Source organism: Lipophrys pholis (assembly GCF_963383615.2).
Source record: "Lipophrys pholis genome assembly, chromosome: 11".
Lineage (NCBI taxonomy): Eukaryota > Metazoa > Chordata > Actinopteri > Blenniiformes > Blenniidae > Lipophrys > Lipophrys pholis.
In genome coordinates, this window is record NC_137631.1 from 30,444,552 (window position 1) to 30,455,591 (window position 11,040).

General features: G+C 43.7%; 1 protein-coding gene across 2 annotated transcripts in view; it reads right to left on the reverse strand.

The window, feature by feature from the left end:
• Positions 1-437: 437 nt before the first annotated feature.
• ripor1 (RHO family interacting cell polarization regulator 1) overlaps positions 438-11,040 on the reverse strand; it is a 102,785-nt gene continuing 92,182 nt past the window's right edge. For both annotated transcript variants that reach the window (XM_080476068.1, XM_080476067.1), the window contains exons 18-24: positions 8,255-8,390; positions 7,715-7,852; positions 7,462-7,620; positions 7,077-7,273; positions 3,088-3,171; positions 2,220-2,310; positions 438-745 (exon numbers count right to left, since the gene is read on the reverse strand). In XM_080476068.1, the coding sequence (XP_080332194.1) occupies positions 648-745; positions 2,220-2,310; positions 3,088-3,171; positions 7,077-7,273; positions 7,462-7,620; positions 7,715-7,852; positions 8,255-8,390 (903 nt within the window). In that variant the 3' untranslated portion in view covers positions 438-647. The remainder of the gene's footprint in view (positions 746-2,219; positions 2,311-3,087; positions 3,172-7,076; positions 7,274-7,461; positions 7,621-7,714; positions 7,853-8,254; positions 8,391-11,040) is intronic.

Consider the following 11,040-nt stretch of genomic DNA (forward strand, 5'->3'; position numbering starts at 1 on the left):
TTCTTATAAAAACTGGCTCTCGTGTTGCATTTATAAAATGTAAACATTTTCTAAAATTGGTCTACATTTAAAACAACTCATGCTTTTTAATATTTGGACTTTAGCAGTGTTTGCTACAGTATTTTAGTGGTTTTCCCTTTTTAACACTTTGTTTTAGCCACTTTTGTTTACTTACTTAAATGTTTTCACTTTTCTCATTTGTCATGTTTTGAGCCGTTTGTTGAGTCAGTTAAGCTGGTTTTTGTTTCTATTTAAGCAAAGTGAACAGTTTCAGTTAATTAACATAACAATATATATATATATATATATATATAATTTAGTGAAAGCTTCATGGATTCACTCCAGAGGTGTAGAGCTGCAGATTACAGACACTGGATTAGAATACGAGTGTTTGTCAAAGTACAGAGAGTTTTGAGCTGTTAAAAACCAAGCACACGGTGTTGTACAATATTTATCATCTCTTATAAAGAAAATAAAATAGAAAAGTGCACAGCTTAGAGTTGCTGGAATGAAGTGGATGAAACTAATAAACACGGAGCAAAGACTTAAAGCACATGTTTAGTAGCTTACTAATGTTTTCCCAGGGTGAAACCTGAATGATTTTCTGGAGGAAGAGTGAATATTGGATATTTGGAGAGAGTGTGGCATTAGAAAGCTGTGCTGGCCATGCTTCCTGGAGCGAAGAGCCGCGGTAAACTGTGCTGAGACGTCTCCACATGTCTGTGGGCCATCTTCCCCTCCTCACCTGGAAGAAACAGAGGATCAACCAGTGAATGAACCAGTGAATGAACCAGTGAATGAACAGTGAATGAACCAGTGAATGAACAGTGAATGAACCAGTGAATGAACCAGTGAATGAACCAGTGAATGAACCAGTGAATGAACAGTGAATGAACCAGTGAATGAACCAGTGAATGAACCAGTGAATGAACCAGTGAATGAACAGTGAATGAACCAGTGAATGAACAGTGAATGGAGAGATACTGTACACTAATCCTCTGGAAACAATTTGTCCAAGAGGGATGTAGTTCTAAATCCCTCCTGATTCTACTAAAATACATCTATAATGTGTTTCCAGAGTCAGTGAGAGAAACATTCAGTGTGTTCGGGTCTGATAATTAAGATTCATGTTAATGTGCACCGACTAACAGTAATTAAACTAAAACAGCTGCATTTGTCCTGGTTTAACGAGTTTCATTCAGAAAAGTTTTCAGGATTTTCTCAAATTCTAAAAAGCAAAGTCTGGTACAGTTTTTTAATCAATGTCATCAAGTAGTTAAAGTTTGGTTAAGAACTTACCAAACGTGAGCTCCTAGTTCATAAAAACTTTATGGAAGAAAGTATTTCAAGTCACTGTGAGGAACAGAAGTGTGGATTCAAACATATTAAAGTATTTTGTAGAGGGTTCAAGAGAACGTTTTGTTACAGTACATTTTTAAAAAAGGCAAAGAAATAAATGAGCAGACATGATCAGTCCTTTTATTTGTTAATATACCTGTGTACTTACCTGTTGATATGTTTGTTTACCTGATTATTTATATGTTTACCTATATATTCATCTACAACACCACTTTATCCTTTGTGGATTCATTGGTTTATTTATTTACATGTTTAATAATGTGTTTAATTACTTGGTTGTTTACAGTTTACCTGTTTAACAACTTGTTTGTTTACTTGTTTATGTACATGCTTATTTGCACATTCATCTACATGTTTATTTACCAATTTATTCACGTGTTCATTTACATTTCACATGTACTTGTATTTACTTTTTTTGTTCCATTATTAATAACCTGTTGATTTACTCATTTACTTGTTTATCTACATTTTAGTAACTTGTTTATTTACTTGTTTACCTGATTAGTAACTTGTTTTTTCACTTGTTTACGTGCATGTTCATTGACATATCTAATTACTTTTTAAAGTGTTTATTTCCATGTCTATTGTTTGTGTGGTTATTTAGATTGATGGTTATGTGAGTGAAACAATAGTTATGATAAGTCAGAGAAGCAGAAGGGTAAATAGCTTTGATAAACCTTTCATTGTATTCAGGGCAGTTTCATGTTTAAAATATCTGTTGGTTTATAAATGTGAAGTGATTCCTGATGAACACCAGGTGCTTATAAAAACACTGTTTCCTTTAAATGAAGCTGCGGTGTTGAGGACAGCAGCGGCTCCCCGAGGCAGGAAGAACACCGCACACGTCTTTCTGTTCTTACCGAGCACCAGCAGCGTTTGTTTGGCAGCATCTCGGACTTCCTCCTTGTCCGTCTGACAGAGATACACCAGCTGATCGATGCTCTCTTTGGCCTGGATCAATAACAACAAGAGGAAAACAGCCAGAGGAATTGAAGTCCTGACAGATTCCCTCTGCACTCAAAACATCTACTAAGCAGTGGTTTAGTTTACAAATCAGAAATATGTTTGATTAAAATGAGCATATTGAGTTTGTCTTTGTGAAATGGCTCGTTCTAATAGATGTTCAGATAACGTGATTAAATTACATAATCTAAACTCCTTATTTTTTTACGCTTTTAAACAAAAAAATCTGCAAATGGAGGATTTTACTCCTGAGGTGTTAACATAGATCTCAAGACCTCTCTTTAAATTCAAACATGATAGAACTCTATTGATAAGAGTAAAACTGATCAGATTGATTTGTATTCTCAAGTTATGGTAAAGAAAATGTCTGATATTATCAGTGGATGTCTTCAAACAGCTTTCACAGTCTTGCTGTCTTATTCTGACGCCTGCAACAACTGCAAAGGACAAGAACAGGCTGAAGGTCAGTCGCCCATAGAAGGATCGATTCCAACACTTTCATTGCAAAAACTTCATTAAGTAGCTGATTTCTTTTCACCCGGGAAAAAACTAAATCATGTGGAAACTTCAGGTAGATGAAGATGTTACTTTCTTCACTGCTTAGAGTTAAATAGAGATTTATTATTATTATTTGTTATTATATTATTATATGTGTGTGTGTGTGTGTGTGTGTGTGTGTGTGTGTGTGTGTGTGTGTGTGTGTGTGTGTGTGTGTGTGTGTGTGTGTGTGTGTGTGTGTGTGTGTGTGTGTGTGTGTGTGTGTACCTTTAGAGAGGCTAAGGCTTTGCACCCACACACTCTGGACTCCAGGTCGTTGTCCTCCAGCAGCTCCAAGCAGCTGACCAGAGCCTGGAGGACCAGAGGGAACAAACCCTGTAACAGGCAGACGGACCCAGAGCGCCAAACCTGCGACTCACCTGACAACGTTCACCTTTTCCAGCGTAATGAAGCCAATTATATAATAACAATGTAATAACATTATCATAATCACATTTCCAATAATGGAATACTAATAATACATAAATAAAGCTGCATTTCTTGGAAGTACAAGCTTTTTTGCTGGTTTGGTGAAGTTTTCTTCTCCAAAATATGTAAAGTGGCTGAGATAGTTGTACAATGTACATAAAGAGGAAACAGGGTTTGAATCCCTCCATAGTCTGTCCTCTGCTTTTCTCTCCTTCTGTCACCCAACTGGAACAGCAGGTAGTCCCCTCCTCTGAGCCTGGTTCTGCAGGTCTCTCCTCCTCTCAGCCTGGTTCTGCAGGTTTCTTCCCCTCTGAGTCTGGTTCTGCAGGTTTCTCCTCCTCTGAGTCTGGTTCTGCAGGTCTCTCCTTCTCTGGGTCTGGTTCTGCAGGTCTCTCCTCTACGCCTGGTTCTGCAGGTTTCTCCTCTGTGCCTGGTTCTGCAGGTCTCTCCCCTGAGTCTGGTTCTGCAGGTCTCTCCCCTGAGCCTGGTTTAGTACCCTCAATGATGGTTGTGAAAAGGTTTTTTTCTCTGTTCTTACATTATTGGCTTTATTACATTAAAGTTCCTTCCTGGTAGTTTTGAAGTCGTCGGCTGCCTTCTGCTGTAAATCTACAAAACACATCAGCATAACCTCCAACACTGCTGCCAGGAGGGTCTGGAACTGCGGTTCCTCGTCATTATATTTAGAATAGCAAACTGTCCACAAATGAATTTCTAAAGTTTACTGATATGAAACCATAGATGTAATCATGGTTGGGGACTAAAGGCTCCTTCATCCTCCCTTAAGGCCTCTTCATCCTCCGTAAGAACAAGAAGAAAGTCCAGCATGAAGGTCCTGACCAACAAAATGACCTCATTTCTTTCCTATAGCTCCTTCAGCGCCGCAGCTCGTTAACATGTTGGAGTGCAGGCTTTTACATGATGCACCTGAACGCATCACGAACAGCTGTCAGCTCCTGGAGTTCAAACCAACCAACATGGCGCTCTGACTAAAACTCTCTTTATTACTGGAACAGTTCAGAGAAATGTGTTTCTGAAAGCTCTGGAGGACAGAAATAAACTGTGTAGTTGAAAAGTTTAAACGCCGCATCACAGACGTGTGGCTGCTGCGAGGGGCGGGGCCTGCCGTGAGGGGGCGTGGTCTGCTAGTTCTGCAGCTTCTTATGGGAGTATGAACAGTCCTGCAGAAAAAGCTTTTTGTTCAGCAGCTGGCTGAGTCACTGCTGAACTTTCTGCTGGTTCTTATGGGTTGAAACAGGGAGGATGCAGGAGCCTGAACAGACTACATGTACGTAATTAGGATAGAGTTGGGATCTGACAAGACCACAGACAGTCGGTTCATTTCTAATGAAAAACAATCTTCATTTGTCCCTGAGCATCTCACTGCAGGGGGGTCCTGTTGCCACTGCAGCCCCATGCATGACCCCCCCCCCCCCCCCCCCCCCCCGCTCAAAGGAGACTGACTGCCCCCCATGCACTCAGCCAGTCACCGATTGGTGGAGGCTCCCAGGATTCCACACCTTGGAATCCCCCACCTCACCAAAAGCCTTTTGGAGGGATTCTCTCAAAGAGCTTTGCTCCTCCTCTTCAACGGAGGAGGAGGGTTGCTGAAAGCAGCAGACCCCAGAGGTCTGCAACCACAGACCTCAACTCCTCACCTCCTCTTCTGACCGACCACCAGGGTCAGACCTTCCCTCAGATCCAGAGACCAGAGACCAGCACCCAGAGTCTGATCTCCCATCAACCAGGGAAGACCAACCGGTTCCTCCAGGACGAGACCAGGAAACGACACCTCACAGAACCTCTTTGTGCTTTTTCCTCAACAAGCAGGAAAACCAGCACAGACCTGAGCAACCAGATCCTCTGGTCTGGACAAGGGAACAACCAGGAGGCTGCAAAGGAAGACTCTCCTGAACCATCAACATGGTCTTCTTCTCCTCCTGAACCATCAACATGGTCTTCTTCTTCTCCTCCTGAACCATCAACTTGTTCTTCTTCTTCTTCTCCTGAACCATCAACATGTTCTTCTTCTCCTCCTGAACCATCAACATGGTCTTATCCTCCTCCTGAACCATCAACATGGTCTTCTTCTTCTCCTGAACCATCAACATGTTCTTCTTCTTCTCCTCCTGAACCATCAACTTGTTCTTCTTCTTCTTCTCCTGAACCATCAACATGTTCTTCTTCTCCTCCTGAACCATCAACATGGTCTTCTCCTCCTCCTCCTGAACCATCAACATGTTCTTCTTCTCCTCCTGAACCATCAACATGGTTCTTCTCCTCCTGAACCATCAACATGTTCTTCTTCTCCTCCTGAACCATCAACATCATCTTCTCCTCCTCCTGAACCATCAACATCTTCTTCTCCTCCTCCTGACCCATCAACATGGTCTTCTCCTCCTCCTCCTGAACCATCAACATGTTCTTCTCCTCCTCCTGAACCATCAGCATGTTCTTCTTCTCCTCCTCCTGAACCATCAACATGTTCTTCTCCTCCTCCTGAACCATCAACATGGTCTTCTCCTCCTGCTGAACCATCAACATATTCTTCTCCTCCTCCTGAACCATCAACATGGTCTTCTCCTCCTCCTGAACCATCAGCATGTTCTTCTTCTCCTCCTCCTGAACCATCAACATGTTCTCCTCCTCCTCCTGCTGAACCATCAACATGTTCTCCTCCTCCTCCTCCTGAACCATCAGCATGTTCTTCTTCTTCTTCTCCTCCTCCTGAACCATCAACATGTTCTCCTCCTCCTCCTGCTGAACCATCAACATGTTCTTCTCCTTCTCCTGAACCATCAACATGGTCTTATTTTCCTCCTGAACCATCAACATGGCAAACGTCTTCTCCTCCTGAACCATCAGCATGTTCTTCTTCTCCTCCTCCTGAACCATCCCCTTGTTCTCCTCCTCCTCCTGCTGAACCATCAACATGTTCTTCTTCTTCTCCTGAACCATCAACATGGTCTCCTCCTCCTGAACCATCAGCATGGTCTTCTCCTCCTGCTGAACCATCAGCATGTTCTTCTTCTCCTCCTCCTGAACCATCAACATGGTCTTCTTCTCCTCCTCCTGAACCATCAGCATGTTTTCCTCCTCCTCCTGCTGAACTCAGCCAACCACAGGTAGCAGGAGGAGCTACCAGCTCCAGGAGCAGCAGCTTCTCTCCAGCCTGGACAACAACCAAACTCCTTCTTCAGAGACGTGAAGGAAGTGGTACCAACCACCTGGGTGAGAACCTGAGATCAGTTCATCCTGATGCTCTGTATAGATGTTTACCTTGATGAAGATGCTGGTTCTACTACAGTGACTGAGTTCTATTGATAAAGATATTAGATTCTATTACAGTAACTGAGTTACTACCAGAGAACTACCAAAACGCAACATAAATGGTACCTAGTGATTATTATGAGGTAAGAAATCCTTACAATACAAAAAAAATGAAACTGTAATCCATTACAGTACATAACAAAATGTGTAATCTCGTTACAAGTATAGTAGATAAAAGCTGGGATTACTTAGCACACTGAGCAGATGACACTTTCTATTCTTTCTTGTCTTTATTTTTTATGTTTGCTGATGAATTAATCCAAAAGTAATTAAAAGTCCTCTGGTACGTTACTTTTTTATCTTAGTACTTAGAGTAAGTTACTGCTTCCTTTTTACAGGTAACTTGTAATTGTAAGGGATAACCTTCTTTAAGTACCCTTCCCAACCCTGGAGGTAATCCCCACAATGAAAGCAGAAGTGAGCAGCTGAAGACACAGAGACGGTGAACAGACTCTTACTGTCTCTCTCTGGCGGGGCTTCGCTGCCAGACTCCTCAGGACGGAGCTGGCCGAAGCAGACACTTTGCCTCGTGGGTCTTTCAGCAGCTTGGCCACAGCGTGGAGAGCGTCTCTCCTCAGGCTGCACTCCGCAGGACGGCGCAGGGCCTGGACGATCAGGTCCTGGTCGCACGACGACAGGCTCTGCACCAGCAGCACTGCAGCAGAGGGGCACGGCACTCAGCCGCCGTTTGTCGTGGAAACAGCCTCAGCAACAAGTTCAGCATTTTCAGTGTGAGGTGGGAGGTGTGTGTGTGTGTGTGTGTGTGTGTGTGTGTGTGTGTGTGTGTGTGTGTGTGTGTGTGTGTGTGTGTGTGTGTGTGTGTGTGTGTGTGTGTGTGTGCACCTTCTTCTGCCAGCTCAGTGATGTGTGTTTCCATGTCGCTGACGCCGTTGGTCTCCAGGTAGCTCCACAGCTGGAACACCGTCACCGTCACATTGCTCCTGTTGTCGCCTCGTAGGGGCAACTTCTGATCCAGCAACCGCTCCACCAGACACACACACACTGGAGAGACACACACACACACATAAACACATGAACACCTGAACACACACACACACACACACACACACACGCACACACACACACACACAGGTACCTGGCTCTGCTCTGCAGTAGACGGTTGCCATGGTGACCAGGAGCCGTTCTGCGGCGGTGCAGTAAACGCTGCCCTGCAGACCGACACTCTGCTGCCACAGCGTCGCTGCTCCGGCAGTCCGGCTCAGCTGGGGAATCACTGGGGGGAATATCCAGTATTTTCATCATTATGCCATCTTTAAGGAGGCCTCTCACTGTTACATTTAAAACAAAGTCAGTTCATCAAATCTTTTAACAAAATAAATCCAAGCAAGCCACTCCATCCATTTTGGTGTACAATATAATTTATCTATTTAAAAAGACATCTTTACATATACGTGTATATGAGTGTATATGTAAATGAATGTGTGTATATAAACTGTATCTAGATAAATTCATACCACTATAAATAGATTTTTTTCTTTTTTGTATGAATCTATTGAATATTTCAACGTGTCTGGAAGGAGATCCACATCAATGAGTTGCTCTGTGTTCTGACACTCAGCATTGCTCCGTCCAGGTACCGGGTGACGGAGAGGAGTGTGCACACGGCGGCGCTGACCTTCAGTGGGCTGTCGGCGCCGTCGCGGGTCGTCCTTGATCAGGCGCCGGACGATCTCCAGGACTCGAGCTTCTCTCAGCAGCTTGTCCAATGCGTACATCTCTCCACACCGCAGGGGGCCAAAGGTGCCCAGGCGCTGCACGACACAGCAGAACAACACTTTTCACACAGAGGGCTTTTTGTTTTTCGGCAATAAGTTGAACAAAGCATCACAACACAACAACATTCACAAAAGCCCTCACTCCCTCAACATTACAAGATTATCCGCAAAGACAACATTAAAATAAAACTAACAAACAAACATTAAAACCACACATTAAATGATAAATCCCACATGGGGAAATTCAGTCGTCACAGCAGCTCAACATTAAACAAACAAAGACAAGCAGGATAGTTGCACATAAAGGAATAGGATAGTACGTATATATAAATAGATAATTAGATAAATATATATGCATATATGCACATTTCAAAGAATGTCTTTAACAAGGTCCTGCAGACTGAAGGACCTCAGTAGTAGAGGTCTTGGAGACTGAAAGACCTCAGTAGTAGAGGTCCTGCAGGCTGAGGGACTTCAGTAGTAGAGGTCTTGGAGACTGAAGGACCTCAGTAGTAGAGGTCTTGGAGACTGAAGGACCTCAGTAGTAGAGGTCCTGCAGACTGAAGGACCTCAGTAGTAGAGGTCCTACAGACTGAAGGACCTCAGTAGTAGAGGTCCTGCAGACTGAAGGACTTCAGTAGTAGAGGTCTTGGAGACTGAAGGACCTCAGTAGTAGAGGTCTTGGAGACTGAAGGACCTCAGTAGTAGAGGTCCTGCAGACTGAAGGACCTCAGTAGTAGAGGTCCTGCAGACTGAAGGACTTCAGTAGTAGAGGTCTTGGAGACTGAAGGACCTCAGTAGTAGAGGTCTTGGAGACTGAAGGACCTCAGTAGTAGAGGTCCTGCAGACTGAAGGACCACAGTAGTAGAGGTCCTGCAGACTGAAGGACTTCAGTAGTAGAGATCTTGGAGACTGAAGGACCTCAGTAGTAGAGGTCTTGGAGACTGAAGGACCTCAGTAGTAGAGGTCCTGCAGACTGAAGGACCTCAGTAGTAGAGGTCCTGCAGACTGCAGGACCTCAGTAGGTCTCTGGCCCTTCTTGTCCAGGACGTCTGTGTTGGTGGTCCAGGTGAGTTTCTTGTTGAGGTGAGTTGAGGTGAACATCCAGGTATTTGGAGGAGTCCACAGTCTCCATGTCCAAACCCTGGATATTCAGCGGAGCGTATCGACGCCTTCCAGCAGAAGTCTATCATCGTCTCACTGGTGTTGACGAGGAGGAGGTTCTGACCAGTCCAGTCCACCATGTTGGTGAGGACCTCCTTCTACTCCAGATGGTTCCTCCAACACACAGCCAACAATGGCTGCATCATCAGAGAACTGCTGGAGGAGGCAGCGGCCGGGTTGTGGTGGAAGTCGGAGGTGTATAGGGAGAAGAGGAGAAAACACAGACAACCGGCCTCTTGATTTTGAAATCAAGTTGGTTCTTCGCCTCGTGCTCTGTTGGTCTTTGTTTCAGCTGGAGAATCTCTTGCTTTTCACAAATCGGCCAACGTCACCGTCCACAGACTCACAGTGGTGACATGATGAACGGCCGACAGCGTGGTTTTAATCTGCGAGTAAACAAATCTCCTAATCTGCAATTATTTGAGACAAAATACTTATTCTTCTACTTATTGACTATTTGCTGGAATGACATCAAAGCACCTTTGATGTTTTATTTTGCTGAAAATCTAAATGTGTAAGTAGCAATCACTTCCTGCAGTAACAAGAGATCTTAGAGTATTTATCTGTTTAACTTTAAGGTTGTCTCATTAAATGTCTACAGGAAGAAGTGGAAAAAAAAAAAGTGCTGACAAAATGAGGGTGTCAGTTTCTCCCTGCCATAGTTTTCAGACCAACCTGGTGTTCAGTTGAAACTCATGAGCAGAAGTAAGACAGAGTTCAGAGATAACTTTCAGTTTCCAGGTGGTGGGGATCCTTGTGGAGAAGTCCTGCATCTTGTGGAGAAACCCCTCTGACTCTGGAGATCAGAGGCTGACCGCCAGGAGAAGACTTTAGGAAACCAGATTTACAAAAGGTGCACATATCGGGTCCTTGGATTGTCTCAGGGTGACCAACCAGTCTCAAGCTGGAGAGTCTTCCTTTGTCTTCTTGGTCTTGGATTTTACTATTTAGTATTTCTACAGTTCCATCAAGCTGTTTCACTTTCTCTTGGAGGGAAGTTACGTCTTCCTCCTAACTTCATCCTCGTGCCTTCGACAATTCTTGTCCACTTTTAGGATTTTTCGGTGGCATAACTTCTGAAAAAGCTTCCTCCAAACCTAAAAGAAATGGAATACGAGCCGCCAGTCCTTTTTCAAGGTTCTTTGCAGAAAGTTAAGGACGAGCCCCGTTAATGCGACTTGTCAGCAGCGCGCTGTAACCACAAGTACACAGAGTGTTTTTTTACAACAGGCTACTATCAGGATCTCATTATCATCTTGAAACCAGGGGTGTCAAACACATTTTAACTCAGAGGCCACATACAGGGCCATTTCATCTGGAGTGGGCCGGTAAGCTGGAGCCTTAATAAGCTTGAAATTAACACTTTAAAGTTTTTGTTGTTGTGGTGCAGAGTAGATGTGATGAAAATGGTAATATTTTCACAAAACCAAGCAATTACCACTGAAAATGACCACAATCTCAAGATAAGTCAATTTTAATGAAACTTTCTGCTGTAAAATACAGCGAAATGTCTCAATTTGCG